Source organism: Melanotaenia boesemani, chromosome 7 (assembly GCF_017639745.1).
Source record: "Melanotaenia boesemani isolate fMelBoe1 chromosome 7, fMelBoe1.pri, whole genome shotgun sequence".
Taxonomy (NCBI): Eukaryota; Metazoa; Chordata; class Actinopteri; order Atheriniformes; family Melanotaeniidae; genus Melanotaenia; species Melanotaenia boesemani.
The window spans coordinates 26,316,122-26,333,412 of NC_055688.1; the positions used below are offsets into that span (position 1 = coordinate 26,316,122).

The 17,291-nt window shown below is 39.2% G+C and overlaps 2 protein-coding genes across 2 annotated transcripts; both read right to left on the minus strand.

Moving 5' to 3' along the window:
• Nucleotides 1-3,513: 3,513 nt before the first annotated feature.
• Nucleotides 3,514-7,240, minus strand: LOC121643608. The gene is made up of 7 exons (XM_041991103.1): nt 7,156-7,240; nt 6,785-6,944; nt 6,583-6,693; nt 6,258-6,314; nt 5,493-5,645; nt 5,230-5,343; nt 3,514-4,751 (listed from the first exon to the last, which is right to left on the minus strand). The coding sequence occupies exons 2-7, from the start codon at nt 6,914-6,916 to the stop codon at nt 4,701-4,703; spliced, it is 618 nt and encodes a 205-aa protein (XP_041847037.1). The 5' UTR covers nt 6,917-6,944; nt 7,156-7,240; the 3' UTR covers nt 3,514-4,700.
• Nucleotides 7,241-9,470: 2,230 nt separating this feature from the next.
• On the minus strand, nt 9,471-13,738 carry tmco6 (transmembrane and coiled-coil domains 6). Its single transcript, XM_041989321.1, has 13 exons — nt 13,420-13,738; nt 12,973-13,082; nt 12,785-12,897; nt 12,505-12,688; nt 12,324-12,428; nt 12,066-12,157; nt 11,852-11,968; nt 11,645-11,759; nt 10,994-11,174; nt 10,459-10,553; nt 10,093-10,260; nt 9,833-9,967; nt 9,471-9,756 (listed from the first exon to the last, which is right to left on the minus strand). Exons 1-13 carry the CDS (start codon nt 13,508-13,510, stop codon nt 9,733-9,735), a joined length of 1,530 nt encoding a protein of 509 aa, XP_041845255.1. The 5' UTR covers nt 13,511-13,738; the 3' UTR covers nt 9,471-9,732.
• Nucleotides 13,739-17,291: the final 3,553 nt, after the last annotated feature.

Here is a 17,291-nt window from a genome sequence, read left to right on the forward strand (position 1 = left end):
GAAGCTTCTCTTTTTTTCCTGTAATGCGAAGAGCCTCAGCCTTATTGCTGGGCAGGGAGATCCAAATATCGATAGCATCGATACCAAGACTAGTATTGTTTTCTATTGATATCAGCGTGATGAGATCAATATTCTTCCTACAGAGTGCTATGAGAAAAAAAAGCCAAACAAAATGTGAACGAGAGTCAACTAATATAGTAGGTTTTGCTTTTGTTTGGACAATTTGCACTCTTGACTTAATTTTCCCATTTTCCCATTGTGTGTGATAAGAAAGGAAACAACAGAGTTATTTATTTATTTTGTTACATTGTTGATTTTATTTAAATTTATATTGTTTACAAACAAAAAATATTAAATTATTATGTTTTTGGTTCTGCCATTCAGTTTATTAATAAAAGATGTTTTATCTTATTATTTATACTAGGTTTGATTATGATAATAATAATAATAGATAATTAAAGACAAAATCATTAAATGACTGAAAGTTTAAGCGAAAGGTATCGGTATCGATATTGGTATCAGCGATACTTGCCCTGGACTTACCTGGAAGATACCAAACTTTGCGGTATAGCCCAGCCACCACACATGAACGTGAATGTGAGCAGTTCTGCTGTGACAGAGAAATGAAGTTGATCCGTTTTCCAAGAACTAAAACCCTCATTCATGACAAGCAGCCAATGAGGTATTTGTTTAACAGACTTTATTTCTCCAGGTAAACTTTGTTTGATTGGTGAAATAAAGTTTAGCTGGTTTAGTTTAATTGTCATACTGTATGTTTAAACCTTTTTGTACCTGTGCTTTCAAAGTTGTTACAGCATGGAGGCATGACTGTGATAGAAACTACTCAGAAGACGTGCCAGTGTAATAAATGCCCGTTTCACAGATCTGACCAGTGTTTGTGATGTTGTTATAGTGAATTAAGAGAGTTATAGTTAATTTTCCAATGACTTTGCAGATTAATAAATAAATAAAACTATTACTGGAGCTCAAGAATTTAAATAAATATTTCCTTCATGTTTAAAGTGGAACTTTAGAATTTTATAAATAAAGGACAACTACTTAACTGTAATCAACTGAAGTAACATTTGTTCATTTTTTTTAATTGATTGAAATTATAACTTCATAGTAAAGGCATATTAACATCAAGGGCAAATTCTACAGTCATTTAGCAGGCGCTTTTCTCCAAACTGACTTATAAATGTTAACCAGAAGCCATTTTGGTATGAATGCACATGCACAATATGCTTTAATAACATATAGCACAAGTAGACCTTCATTCTGATGCAAAGGTTTCTCTTTTTACATCAGGTGTCTCCAGTGTCAGTTTGATGATATTACTGTAGAGTGTTTGAAAAAATGTAAGTCATATTACGCTCATGTAAACTTCACTGTACAGCTCAAACAGCCATTTTTGAATGCATGTTACTGGAAAACCTTAAAAGGTCATGCAGACGTTCTTGTTCAAGGTGACTCCAAGGAATCTCCACGTACCACCCATCGGTAGGAGCTTGAAAAGGGAATCGTAACAGGCTGCCCGCATCCTGTTTGTCATGAGAATGAACCTGTTCATAACAGCAGCAGGAAAAGAGTTGAGGGCCATTAATGGAGTTCGGAGGCCGCCAACCTCCAAAAAGAGGCTTTATGGATGACCTCACTATCACAACTTCAACCCATGTACAAGCAAGACGGGTCCTGAGAGCACTTGATGACTTGGTCAGCAATAGAATGGTGACAAGCAGGTTCCAGCTACAAGTGCAAGGGGAGGCTATACCACTGATCGTAGAAAACCCAATAAAATGTCTAGGGAAGTGGTAAGACACATCTCTGATAGGAGCAACATTTCCAGAGACAGGGAAACAGGCAGATGAGTGGCTGAGAAAGATCGAGAGGTCAGGGTTACCAAGAAAGTTGAAGGCCTGGCTCTTCCAGCAAGGTCTGCTACTAAGTCTGATGTGGCTACTGCCAATCTATGAAGTGCCCATGAGAGCAGTGGAAGGAGTTGAGAGGCAAGTGAACAAGCATCTTTGCAGGTGGCTAGGAATCCCACCAAGCTTCACATCAGGAGGGCTATACGTCAGGTCTGGACAGTTAACCCAGTAACCCTCTGGGCTCTTGGGGCCCTGGGCCCTTCGCTCTGGCCGCCCTCGATAGCCGGTGTCCGGCGAGGTCGGCAGCTGCCGATCTTTGCCAGGGGATCTGGCCAGGGCCTTCCTCTGCCGCCCTCAGGGTGGATCCCAGATGCTCTACTTGGTGGGCTGACTAAAAGACTACAATCAACCTTTTTCACCCTTGAAATCAAAACATGTGAAACCCAACACCGGATTTTCCTGAGAGCACCATCCCCACTGTGAAAGATGATGGCGGTAGCAACATTGTGCTCTGGGGCTGTTTGCTTTGGCAGGGCCTGGGACAGTTTGTCTTTTAGCCCTGCAGAGTATTGAGACTGCTGAGTTTCACATGACATTGACCCCTAAGGATACTGCTAAAGAAACACTGTTAATCAATGTGGAAATTTGATTGTCTTGGAATAAGCTGTAAAAGCCCAGACATCAGTTAAATTAGGTGGTGTTTAGACCAAATATGAACTGAATTGTTTGGGTGGTATGATTTAAAAAAGGTCAGTGGAATGGGGTGTGAGTGGGTGACACAAATTAAATATGTTTTAACCTGACTGAATAATTAGTGTGATGGGTTGTTTTTACAGTCTGTCAGATTTATAGCTCAGGAGTGAGAATCAGTCGATTTATTCATTCATTGATCTATTCAGTAAGATTGTGCTGCACAAACTACACAACTATGTGAAATCTGATTTACCTGACCCTTAGAACCCTAACTCATGGAAGACCCAACATGGTTTCAGAATTTTTAAGGATGACTAGATGACTTGGCGGGGCATCTGTCCCCCATGCGAACCAGAGGTCGAATCCCCACAGTGGAGGAATATTAACACCTTCCAGTTAGGTCCTTAGGCAGGGCCCTTAACGCTACTGCCTAACCAGCCTCAGATGTAAGTTGCTTTGGAGAATAGCGTTTGCTAAAATGATTGTAGAATTTGGATGTTGTAGTTGTTTGTACAAAGCATTGCTGCACAGTTAAAATGTGATCTGTGGCGGATTATTAATAATTATTCAGTTTACAGCGGTGCCCCTCTGTTCCTGTAATCTTAATTATGCTTGCTGGTATAAAATCTTTATACCCAGTCCGTCTGTATCTCAGATATTGCATCTAAATTCAGTTTATAAAGAGGTGACTAAACCAAAATGTGTTGAACATAAACTGCTGGTTTAGTACTGCATGCTTATTATTATTATTTTTTTTCCATTATATGACTTTGGTGTTAGTTCAACTCTGACCATTTCATGTAAAACCCACTGTCACATATGTGGAAAGGCAAATTCAGTGTTCTGGAAAGAGATAAATTTATCATCATCCAACGATCTGAAGGGGAAAAATGACCTTCATGCAAATTCTTAACTTTTGTATCTGGTTTGCTGGAGAAAAGAGATCATCAAGAGCCATCAGAAAAGACATTTAATAGTGTAGCTGAGAAAAAAATGAGCTAATAAATTTACCAGTATGTTATCAAATGTTTTACATGATCAAGTACATTAAATGACAAGTCTTACATTTACCTGGTAGGCTACATTTCCCGTTAAGGTCCCCAACCAAGAAATCTCTTACATACAATTCTAGCTGAACTGTAAATTGATTGCATTACATCACAGTCTCCCTTTTGCATGAAATGCAAGATTACATCTCTAAGCATAGCATAAGCATAGTTTCTAAAGGCTACTGATCTGTGCAGCTTGAACATGATTAAGATATTGAAAAAGCAAACAGTGCAGCAAATATTCAATATTTCCCATTACACTTGTGAAAACAAAAGCAACTAGCCTTTTTTTGAAAATGTAAAACGTAGAGCAGATATATTTGCTTTAAAATGTAGCATGTCCAACAAGAACTAAACAACCCCCCACCCCTAAACATAGAACTAGAAACATAAATGGTTAGTGCGTTCACTTAGTAAGTATAGCCTGTATACAAAGTGAGAGGAAGTCTAACATTTACATAATGTGTAACATTTTCTTTATTCATTACTTTTTTCATTACTCACAAAAAGTTAGGGACGTTCAACTTTCGTATGAAATTTATGCTACACTGATATAATAAGAATGTAGGACATTTAAGTAGAATCATAAAATGGTAATTCCTTCATTTAGAAATATTTATTATTATTCCTTCATTTAGAATAATTTATTTAAACAAAAACTAATAGTGGTGGGTACACTATAAGATAAAATGTCAATGGCTCTATAACTTTTCATGTGTTAGGTGTTATCTTGGTTTTATGATGTCAAAATGTGAACAGTATAATGATGAGGACTGTTTAAATACTAGTTGCCATTGAACCAGAACATTTGGTGGTTGATTAATGGTTCAGACACTTTTTTTGTTTGGGTTATTTTGTGATTAGTCATCTTAGAGAACAGCATGTTCTGCAATAAGCACTTAAACATTGGACAGTTTGTCATGCGTTTGCAGAAGGTCAAATTAAGATCACCTGTTAAGCTTAAAGTGCATAAAAGCTAAATATCTCTAACTTATTGTGAGTAGTGCATATGAAAAATCTTTCACAGGATACAAGAACTGCAGTAAAAACAGTGTAGGTTAATACATATTAATGCTGTTAAAAGTCAGTCTCAGTTTGCTGTTGTATCAGTTCGTGGCAGTGGAATGTGCTGGACAATGACCTGTTGAAACAGAAAGAAAAAAAACAAGGTGGTAATAAAATAACAGGTGATATAAACCATGTGAACAAAATCAGTTATGAGAATTCCTCTGATGGTTGCTGATATGTTTCAGAGTAGATGGCAAATTATTTACAGATGATTATTTTTAATCTTCAACTCTTCCTGAAGTTAACTTTGGCTTTTTATGTTGTGATTTTAATGTCTTAAATTTATGTTTTTTGTCTAAGTTTTGTTGTAGTTGTCTGATATGTATGGTGGCCCATCAGGCAAAAACAACTCAACATTAGACAACCTCTCCAATGTTGTTTTTCTCTTTCTGTTGGGTTTAAAAGGGCCTTACATTTTCTGTTTTGTAAAATGTTCCTTTTTTAGCCTACATGTTCCACTCACTTTTTAATCTTTTTCTTGTGTTACTGGTTTTAAAGAAAATAAAGTTTGTTGTCTATAATTGAACAATAATAATAAAAAAAAGGATTACCTGAGTGTGTGTGGATTTTAAGGCAAAGCGTGCAAAAATACACAAGAAAATGAGAATTCCTGACACACACAGGGAGGATATGAACAATATGCTTTCAGCACATAAAAGTTGTACCTACAACAGAAAGTTGAACAGAGTTACTCAAATCCATGCTAAAATTTGATTGGTCAATTTTGCTTAAAAACAAAACAAACAAACAAAAAACAAAAAAACAAAACAAAACAAAACAAAAACAAAAACACACAGAACAAAACAATGCTCACCAACACTTGGTATTCCCCACTTTCCTTTTCATCCTCGTATAGTCCCCTGTATGAGAGGTAGGAGGCATAGTGCCCCAAGCAGTGTAGCCTGTAGCCAACAGAGACTATGATTCCCAGGATGGAAACCACATACATGGCCAGACATACAGTCACCTGGGAAGTTGCAGTTCAGTCAGACTATTTAAACAATAATAACAAAAAACAAAGCACAACCTGTTTCTGTTCTAAGGTTTTACATATCAGGACATGGCAGCCTAAATGAAAAAGAATGTGCAAAAGAAGGAAAAAAAAAAAAAAAAAAAAAAAAAAGACCCAAGAGCATCTCAGACTCTCCTGCCCTCAGTTTCCATGTTAAATGTTAAAGTTCATGACTGTGCAACTAAGAAAAACAAGCCCAAGAGCTTGTTTGCCAAAGAGCATGGGTAAAGTTTGCAAAATTGCCCAACCTGAGAAAGCAGTGAATAAAAATCTACTTACAAATCTTATAAAAGTTGTTCCATTATTTTGGCTAGATTTATGTTGAATAATGTATGACATAGTGTAATATGCTTTGTGCTACCATTAATCAAAGATTACAGAAGCTTAATTTTTACGACAAGATGCTTAATCTTATTTTAATAACTTATTACCTGATAAGTATTACCAAAAAATTGAAAAAGGCTTATTTTTCATGATTTTTAGGTTGCTGATGGAGGTCATTTAAAAAGACTGCACGTAAAAAAACTGTTAATTACTACAACAAGAGAATAAAAACAGTATACTTACCATCTTTTTGGATGGATGTAACTCAGTGTAGATTGATAGGATTCCACAGACAAGAAACTTGAAACAAAGACAAACAAAACATCTGATTGTCAAATACTTTTATAGCTAATAATAATAATGATAATAATAATAACAAATACTCACTCATTCATGCCCCTAAAAGACAACAAAGTTGTACTTTTCTTTTCACTTAGTTTTTAGCAAAAAACATTACATTTAGTTTTTTCAGGCTGTAAATGGCAAAAGCGTTTTTCCGTAAAATAACCAAAGACCCCCGCCCCCCTTTTCAATTTAAACATTGTCTGGCAACCAAAAAGTGTTTTACCAGCGCTCCCAGCCAGAAGGGGACATAGATTTTGTAAGAGGTATCTGTGTTGTCACCAGCAAACAGAAATCCCATCATTAACTCAGCACAGCCAAACATCAGAACGACAATCTGGGGAAAAGAAAGAGACAGATGTCTGAAAACGTCCACAATCACATTAACAGTTTGTAGCTGTACTATTTATTTAAACTAGATGTGTTACCCCAAGACTTCTGGGCTCTCTTTGGACAAAGCGATGCAGGGGCTTGCTGTTCATCAGCACAGGGTTGTCTGTGTCCTGATTACTACATTTTCCAGTTACCCTCTCTGTAGCTGTAGGCTCGGTGTCCTCCATTGAAGATATTTTATGCAGTTGTGTCTGGCTGTGGGTGGAAAAAACAAGCATTTACAGAACTTCATGCATATCCTCCTCTTGACAGCACAGACATTATTTTTAGAGCCAACAAGGCAGATTGTTAAGAAACAGAACAGATGTGTTGTAGCAGAATGAAATCTTATATCTGCTGCATGCAAAACTGAAAGAATAGTAGCAAAGAAGGCATTTATGTTAATAAAAACATAAAAAGGACCCACCACGATTTTCATGTAGTAAGGCAGTGTGAAAGATAACGGGAAGGGAATGTGTGTGGAAAGAGGAAGTGTGGAAATTTGAGATTTCTCCTTTTTTTTCCATTAAGAGGAGGAGCTAAAGATTACGCAAGTTCCCAAGTTACAAACTGAGGCTGTTGGTCATTTAGTCACTAAATCTCAGTAAGAACTGTGAAATCCAGTAAAAGATAATTACATGAGTCAAGTATGTTTCTCTCTCTCTCTCTCTCTCACACACACACATATATATATATATGCACAACAGTGTATTAAATTGTTTTGAAGGTGAACCTATACTGTACTATACTGTTATTTAACTGTACTGTTAAATAATTTTCACAGTTGGTTGTATATTTTCTAAATTTTCTAAACCATTTGCTGTTTTTTTTTTTTTTTTTTTAACATATGATGCCTTAAAAGATGAAGCACTAGAATAGAGGTGTTTCAGAAAATTAAAGGGCTTTTCTAATCTTTTATGTTGCTCTCTATTTATGTAAACACAAATCTATCCAGCATCAGATATGCTGTAGTGTAATGTAGCCTATTAAAGTAGCACAAAGTGTTAGAAAATTTTGTGGTCGGCTAATTATGTCTCCTATTAAATAATGCCAGTTGATGTATTATACATTGTTGGAAAAACTGATTAGACACTTTTGGGTGTTTTGTATTTGTGAAATAAACAATACATCTAATCATGAGATATTCCTCCAAATAATGTACCAAAAATTCCCTGAAATATTCTTCTGTATGGCAGTTAGCATTGCAGCCTCACAAGGAAGAAGGTCGGTGAATTCAAACCTTGGCTGGGGGGAGGCTCTAACAGGGGCCTTTCTGTGTGTAATTTGCATGTTCTCTAATGGGTTCTCTTCAGGTACTTGGCTTCGTGCCACCGTCATAGACATATATGTTAGGTTAATTGGTAAATGGTCTGTATTTATATAGAGCTTTTCTGTACCTGGGATGATACCCAAAGCGCTTTATATGTACGTCACATTCACCCATTCACACAGTGATGGTGGAAGCTGCCATACAAGGTGCTAACCACGACCCATCAGGAGCAATTCGGGGTTCGGTGTCTTGCTCAGGGACACCTCAACATGAACTCGACAGGCAAGGGATCGAACCGGCAACCCTCAAGCTACAAGACGACCGCTCTACCCACTGAGCCACGCCGCCCTAATTGGTCACTTGAAAGACTGGTGACTTGTCCAGGTGTACCTGCCTCTCGTCTGCTAACTGCTGGGATAGGCTCCAGCTTCCCCGTGACCCTGAACTGGACTTAGCAGTATAGAGAATGACTGAATGATATTCTTCTCTTGTTTTGAGGTGGAAGTGCTGCCAGGTGTGCACCACTGACTGATAGACACATTTTGGAATGAGAATCTGCAGCCATTGGTGATCCCATATTGTCAAATTCTGGGATGTAAATCCATCCTCCAGGACAAAAATGCTCACACCCACAATGCCAGGATGCCTCAAGAATTTGGGAGTAAAGAGAATGGAAAGACCTGCTGTGAGTCCAGACCTCAACCCAAATGAAGGCTTGTCGAGCTGTATGTGGCTACGACCAACACAACCACAGTGGTTTACATTCAACAACTTCTGGTTGAGGATTGGGATGCCATCCTCAAACAATTCAAATATGTCATGTTAATTGAAAAGGCACTTAACCTCAACTACTCCGAGTGCTGTATGGCAGCCTTGTGCAGCTATAATGTGGTTAAAAGGATAGGAAGATAATCCCTATTAGGATAAATAAAATATAAATTAGTATCATTATTCCACAGTAAAATGTGCTGGTCACCATGTTGGTGGCCAGCATGAGGAAATTCCAAGCTGTTGTGCCTGAATATAGGTCTTCCACATACTACTGAGACCCATTTATGTAAAGTAAAGCAAGTGTTAAAATGGGTTAAATGTGTGTTTTATTTCCTTATTACCGTGGAATCATCCAATCCACCAAACAACTCGAAATAAGCGAGAATAGGCAGACTAACGCAGCAGAGTTTGACACTTTTTGGGACAACTGCTCCCATATAGCTGTGTTACTCATTCCACAGAGACATGACCCGTACGAGTTACCTTGCAGTAAAGTTGGCTAATTAGGCTTTCCAATTACGTAAAATACAACTCAAGTTGGCGTTATTAAAGGAGAAAATTAATAAACCAAACACAAATTTCCTTCCTTTTTTTTTGCTGCTTGAGTAAAAAAAAAAAAAAATTAAAACTTTTAAAGTCAGTGACTTACTAAAAATAAATAAATAAAAAACAAACCCATAAACAACCCTTCATTGTCAAAGTTAAAAAAATAGTTAAAATAATTTATTAAATAAATGCACAACATCAACGGCAATATCTTACTGAAAGAAACTCATGTTTTTAGCTAAAATCCAATCTCATTTGTACATACTAGTACAGTACACATTATTAGTACATTACATCACATTTGTCATGTTAAAAATATCTGTCAGCATTAAAAAGATTCCAACATCTATAAAAGATGATATTTAAATATCTTCATTCATGTGTTCATGATATTACAGTAGATGTCTTCTTGTTAAATCAGGAACGAGTCGTGTTTTCCCCCTGCAACACAAGAAGAGATTGTACTACAGCAACAACTAATAATAATAAAAATAATAACAATAATAATAATAACTACTGTTAGGTGTTGTTGGTAGGTCAGAAAGTGCTGCTCCAGGAGATATGTCGCCCTGCATCTCATCCCTCCTTCACTGTTGTACTGGATTGCTTCTAAAATCGAAAGCCCACCTTGCCTCACAAACTCCTCTGGTACCTGAGAGGGAAAATAATCCTCAATATCTCATGATTATGATCTAAATGTGGGGTAAAAATGTTCCAAATACAGCAGTTTTAGCAAAAGCAATTAATTCAATAATTGACTAAAGTGGCCTCTCTTACCTGTGGAACACTAACTACCATCATAAACAGGACATCCAGACTCAGGGTCACAATTTCTTGATCTGCCATTTTAAGTGTGCCAAAGAGAGCAGACAGTAATCCAAGCTGTGCCAACTGGATGCAAAATTCCTTTTTCTTGTGGGCAATGTTCGCTAAAATCCTGAGACTCTAAGTGGGAAAAAAATACAAAGATAACAAAGGACATTTCAGATATGTATAAGAAGTAAAAGATCAAAATAAAGAAAAAGACAATTAACCCAAACAAAAGAATGGCAGAGCGAATCCAATATACATAATTATTGTGTGAAATTATACATGTAAATATTAATATAAAATGCAAGGTGTATAGCTTCAGTTTGCTCTGACCATTATATTAATGCCCTGAGAGAAAGGGAGAAGCTGCATCAGTCCTGGGATCAAGTTGAGAGTTAAGAGAGCAGAGCAGAATTCAGTGGAGTAAGCTGGAACAGAGCGGTACAAAAAGATAAAAAATTATACACAGAAAATTTAGATAAATTCAACATAACCGATCCCAGATGTTAAGACACAGAAATCCCCCTATTCACATAATTTAATCTGCCCACAAAGGCTGTTTTTCCAATAGCAAAATTAATAGAAATGTTGCCCAAAGTACTTTTGAATAAAGCTTTTCACAATTTGTGGGAACAGGAAAATTTGTACAAACAAGAATTAAGCTTTATTGTTTAAACATATTGTGGCCAGTGGCTGAAAACAGAATACAGACAATATCCCAGAGGTAAGATCATGTGTAAAATGACATGATAATTGTTGCTAAATTCAGTCTGTGTTCATCACTCATCCTAACCAAGTCATGCAACTTCAAAAATTAAAGTTTGTGGAGAAGAGGAGATCAGGGGTGACTCAACCATACGGGCCAGACCTGTGAGGTTGTTGAGGACCCAGGTCGCCTCTCTGGCTAAGGCTGGCTGGGTGTGCAGGTAAGCCTTAACAATGGCACACAAGGCAGCCGCAAGATGAACATCACCAATTTGAGAGACAAGATCGTTCACTGGACAGGATGACAGGAGGTTTCCAACACACCTCAGCAGAGGACAGATAAGCTACAGAAGGACAAACATGTTTTTATTACTTAAATGAAAAAAAAACCAAAAAACAACAACAAAAATAAAACAACCAAAAACCAACCAACCAAACAAACAAAAAAAACAAACAATTTCTTGGACATAAAGATTACAAACAATGTGTCCCATATAATACATTGTACTAGTATTTAGATAATTTAGAATCAGTTATAAAATCATTAAAATCATAGTTAGAACTTTTTTAGACTTAGTAATCAACAAATAACACACTATATTAATTTTGGATACGTTATTTGCTCAAGTTACATCAATACTTTACCTTTCTATTGCATTCAAGTTCTTCTAGAAAATATAAAGCTCAAAGAACTTGTGTAATGCAAGAACCTGAAATAAACACGATAATTCTGACAACTCAGCCACAGAAAAATAATCCAAATGAATAATGAGGGAAAAAAAGACAAAAATACATAAAATTTAAAAGTCTGTACCAGCGCCATCCCCTGCTCTTCGTTTCCTTTAGCCACAGCACCACCTAGTGACACTAAGAGGGAACTGCACTGCAACAGAGCCCCTTGAGTCAACAGCTGTTTGTGATCCTCAATGCTGTAAATGGAAATGACCACAATTACGAAGTATAAGTATTATGAATGATCAAATACAACCAAATGATTCTGATAATATCCAAAAACTCTCACCAGCATGTTAGGTAATGCAGACACCATGCACACTCAATAGCAGGAGCCAGCCCAAACTCTGGGTCAGGGGTCAAGACTGATAGCAAGTGTGAAGGTAAGTTGGAGGCCAGAACCATTCTGCAGGGACAGAGAAAACAATGAAACAATTTACAGCAACATTTCTAAGAGGCTATATAGTCTGAAGAGATGGTCTGGACATCATGACCATGCTTACGGGACTATTTTCTCAGATGCATCTTTGGTTTGGAGAAGCTGAGAGAGGGTAAAACCGACAGCTTCCACCACTGCAAGGTTATGCCTCTGGTTCTGGACAAACAAAAACAACGTTATGTGGGAAATCTTAGTTTGAATCAGCCGCACAAATCCTACAAACTGTCTTCCTACAATGTTCCTGCATTAACAAACACCGTGTAGATGTGTGTATGACTATTAAAGCTGGGTTGTTTGTCGCCAGTGAACATTTTAAGCTTACCTCTATACAGTTTGCCAGTGCTGGTATAATTCCCTGGGCCAGAAGCTTCTCTTTCACAACCTCACTGTCTGGACAAATATTACCTAAAGTGTAGAGACAAAGCTCCTGTGGAAATATGGAAAGTAAAAAATTGCCTAAAAACATTGCACAGAGACTGCTTGATCTCAATAATCTGACTTACAGTGAACTTGGTGCTCTGGCCAGATAGGTAGGTGAGCAGGTAGGGAGTGGCAGGTTGGCAGGCTGATGCCACATTGGTGTGGCGAGAGTGAGACAGCTCATGAAGACAACAAACAGCTTGCAAACGGCACTGAGCGTTGGAGCCGGTGAGGAGTCCAACCAGTAAATGCATACTGTTTTCCTGCCTGAACGGACCGAGATTCACAGACATAATTTATGAGAACGAAGGACAGATGCCATTTTTAGACCATGCAATGTGTTGAGAAAAGTTACAACTGTACTTGATGAAGGTGAGCTGGGCTGATGGGTCACGCAAAGCTTTACTCAAGGCTCTCAGGTGGGTTTCCTTCTCCGATCCACAGTGCTTAAGTGTGTAAATCAAACCAAGGACATTCTGAGGAAAAGAGAAAGTAGCAGGTAGGTTAAATCTTTCATTTTGCTAAACCACCCCACAAATTAGATGACTCACTTGGGGTTCTCCTAAGGTTGTGTCCATAGTGACCTCTGACTGCTCCTCATCTTCATTTAGAAGGAGTCTCTTACTCACAAGCTGTTTATCTCTGCGGGCTTGTCTCAGGGCTAAAGAAACAGATAAATATCATGATGCTTGGTCTTCCAGTCATCTATCATCTTTTATCTATACAAACATGTCTAAATTGTCAACGAGAACAGTTCATATGTTTAAAAACAAATAGCAGGTGGCGTTATTGACAAAGATGTAGCTCTTGTGACATCCAGAAGCGACAGCTAGCTAAAGGTTTAGAGCAGTTACAAATACGACTTAATAAAGGCTGTTGTCTGTTTCTCACATATGACTACTAACCTACACTGAATTATTAGCCAGTGATTATTATTTTTATCAGTGTATGTTTTTATGCGGTCAAAGTTAACCCTAAACAGTGTATCTTAACGTTACCTCTCTCGTGCTCTCGCCTCTTCAACCTGAGCTCCTCCAAGCTGTCGAGCTGTCGACCAGCTTTATGGCGAACCTTGTTTAATCTCCACATTTGATGGACATTAAGTATCAGTTCACTAAAGTTATTCAGTTCATGTGGATAATAACAACTGGAGCTGGCAGAACCCAGATATTTGAACTCTTCTTCGACGTGGTAATATCTCAAAGGCGCTGCAGCGCCATCTTGCGGAGACACCTAGCAAACATAATCGACGTCTTGAAGCCCACGACATATGCAATGCAAGTTTTCCACGCTCTGTCCTTCCCTGCCCCACAATTTGAATAATCTGTCCACAGCACCCAGGGACGCCCCAAGTGGTTGCCAGGGGGGGCCAGTGCCACCCTGAACAAAAAGCTGGCCACTCCAGAAAATATTGTATTTTTATTTATTTATTTATTTTTACTATTAACACGGCACAACACACTTTGTTTATATTTGAATGTCAAACTATTTCAAAAGCTAATAAAAAAGTAAATAAAAAGTATTTTAATCAGGCACACAGAGGGCACCTCACACGTAGGGTCCTGCTGAAAGGGCCTTAGAGCAAGGACACCGAAGTGGGAAGATCAAAGAGCGATGTTGCCACTGGTAATAGAATGGACACAATCAGCTCAAAAGTCTCGTCAGTAAATATATGATAAAACCAAAAGTACTTTAGTTTAGTGGTTTTCAGCCAACTGTTGGTGGGGTTTAAATAATTACAGGGATGATGGCTAGCGCTAACATGTGGATGTAGATGACCTGGAATGGACATGCGCTAATGCTACGAAGCTAGGTCTGCACAGGTTAGGTAGTTAATAACATTATTAACCTTATCTTCGTTAGATGGAGAACATTTTTAACAACCTTGTCAACTTGTCTTTAATGATAGTTAACGTTAGCTGGCTGAATGCCACTACCCAGGCAGCTAACATTATACAGAAGTTGCTATAATAGCGTCATGATTGTTCTAGAATGCGCCGCTAGGTGGCAGCAGCAATTGTAGTAGCTCTGTTTTTAACTTGTGATTTTTTGCAATATAGCCGTCTTTTTAAGACATCAGCTGTCAATCTGTGTCTGTTCGGGTAGATTTTTTCGCGCTGGTCAGAGGCTGTGCTATACGGGAGATTTTTCTGAATATTTTTTCTTTTTTGCAAGACTTGTTATTGTGAGTCTCCATGGCAACGAGACTTGTTTACCATCGGGATCAACTGATAAAACTCTCCAAACTCAAGATTATCAGTGAAACAACACTTCAAATCCCAACGGAGTTGAAAAGAAAGAGAAGAGGATGCAGGGCAGGAGCGAGGCAGAGAGAAAAACGGTGGCGATTCAAACCGTTTCTTCCAACGGTTGTTATGGGAAACGTGAGATCGCTAGTTAACAAAATTGATGAACTTCAGGTGCTAACCAGGTCTCTTAAAGAATACAGAGAGTGCAGTATTATGTGCTTCACCGAGACATGGCTGCATGAACACATCCCAGACTGTAATACGTCTGTACACGGCTTCAGGACGGTCCGTGCAGACCGCAATAAACAACTCGGCGGGAAGCTGAAGGGAGGTGGAATTGCGGTGCTGGTAAACCAGCGCTGGTGTCATCCTGAACATGTCACTGTTATAGAGAAGATCTGCAAAAGAGACATTGAACTGCTAGCTGTGAGTCTCCGCCCGTATTATTTACCCAGAGAGTTCACATGCGTTATTCTGGTAGCGGTATATATATTACCTGGTACCGCTCCAGACGCAGCCTGTGATGTCATTAACTCTGTAGTGGCCAGGCTTCAAACACAACATCCAAACGCATTTGTGGCGATCTCTGGAGATTTTAACAACATCTCCCTCTCTGCAACTCTACCAACTTTCCAACAGTTTGTCAGCTGCTCCACCAGAGAAAACAAAACGTTGGACTTATTTTATGCAAATATTAAAAATGCATACAGCTCCTTTGCCCTGCCACCTTTAGGAAGATCAGACCATAACCTAGTTCTTCTCTCCTCCTCCTACAAGCCCATCGTTCAGCAACAACCAGTCATTAGAAAGGCTATTAGAACCTGGTCTAATGAAGCTGAAGATGCTCTGAGAGGATGCTTCGAGGCTACAGACTGGAACGTCCTATGTGAACCTCATGGAGATGACATCAATGCCTTGACTGAGTGTGTGACAGATTATATTAACTTCTGTGTGGACAGCACCGTTCCAACAAGAACAGTGAGGTGCTTCCCCAATAACAAACCCTGGATCACCAGTGACCTGAAAAAGCTGCTGAACATCAAAAAGAAAGCTTTTAGGGATGGAGACAGGGAGTTATTGAAGTCCACACAAAAACAACTTAAAACACAAATGAAGAAGTGCAAGGAGGACTACAGGAAGAAGTTGGAAAGTAAGCTTCAGAAAAACAATGTGAGGGATGTGTGGTCAGGAATGAAGAAGATCACTGGCTTCGGGATAAAGGAGGATCAGACTGATGGAGGTCTGGACAGAGCGAATGAACTGAACATGTTCTTCAATAGGTTTAGCTCACCTCCTGCTTCAACCCCAACTAGCCACACACCCTCCATGAGCCCACAGCTTTCCTGTCACACCTCCACTCTGTCACCCTGCAGCTCAGTCAAGGACCTGGACACAACCTCATCTCCCTCCACATCAGGACTTCCTGAAACCTCCTCTGCCTCCACCTCCACTCTGTCTGTCTCCTGTAACCAAGTCATGCAACAACTGGTGAAACTGAACCAGAACAAGTCTGCAGGTCCAGATGGTGTCAGTCCCAGAGTTCTCAAGACCTGCTCAAAACAGCTATGTCCGATTCTCCAGCACCTGTTCAACACCAGCCTGAGCCAGAAAAGAATCCCGGTGCTGTGGAAAACATCCTGCCTTGTTCCAGTGCCTAAAAAACCACAACCAGCTGAACCAAAAGACTACAGACCAGTCGCCCTGACATCTCACGTCATGAAAGTCCTGGAGAGACTCTTACTGGCTCACCTCAGCAAGCAGGTGAAGACCTTTCAGGACCCACTACAGTTTGCATACCGTAATGGGCTTGGGGTTGAAGATGCCATCATATACCTGCTTCAGAGAGCCCACTCTCATCTGGACCAGTCAGGCAGCACTTTGAGGGTCATGTTCTTTGATTTCTCAAGTGCTTTTAATACGATTCAGCCTGCTCTGCTGTGTGAGAAGCTGCAGAAATTCCAGGTGGATCCCTCCACAACCACCTGGATTTACGACTACCTCACAAACAGACCACAGTTTGTGAGACTGAAAGGTTGTGTGTCTGAGATGGTGGTCAGCTGCACTGGAACACCACAAGGGACTGTACTTTCACCATTTCTATTCACGCTGTACACCTCAGACTTCCAGTACAACTCTGAGTTCTGTCATCTGCAGAAATACTCTGATGACTCAGCAGTTGTTGGGTGTATCAGTGATGGACAAGAAGCAGAGTACAGAGAACTGGTCGGTCAGTTTGTGAAATGGTGCGGTGACAATCATCTCATCTTGAATACCAAGAAAACAAAGGAGATGATTGTTGACTTCAGGAGGAACAAGAACACACATAGAAGTGTTTCCATCATGGGAGAGGAGGTGGAGGTGGTGGAGGAATACAAGTACCTTGGAGTTCAGCTGGACAACAGACTTGAGTGGAAAAGCAACACTGAGTACATTTACAAGAAAGGTCTGTTGTTGAAAGTGCAATCAGCTTTGCAGCAATCTGCTGGGGCAGCGGCATCAGAACCAGAGACTTGAAGAGAATTAACAAACTGATCAAGAAAGCCGGTTCTGTGCTTGGAGTAACTCTGGAGCCGCTGGAGTTGATCATCAAAAAAAGAATTCTGTACAAGCTGACGAAGATA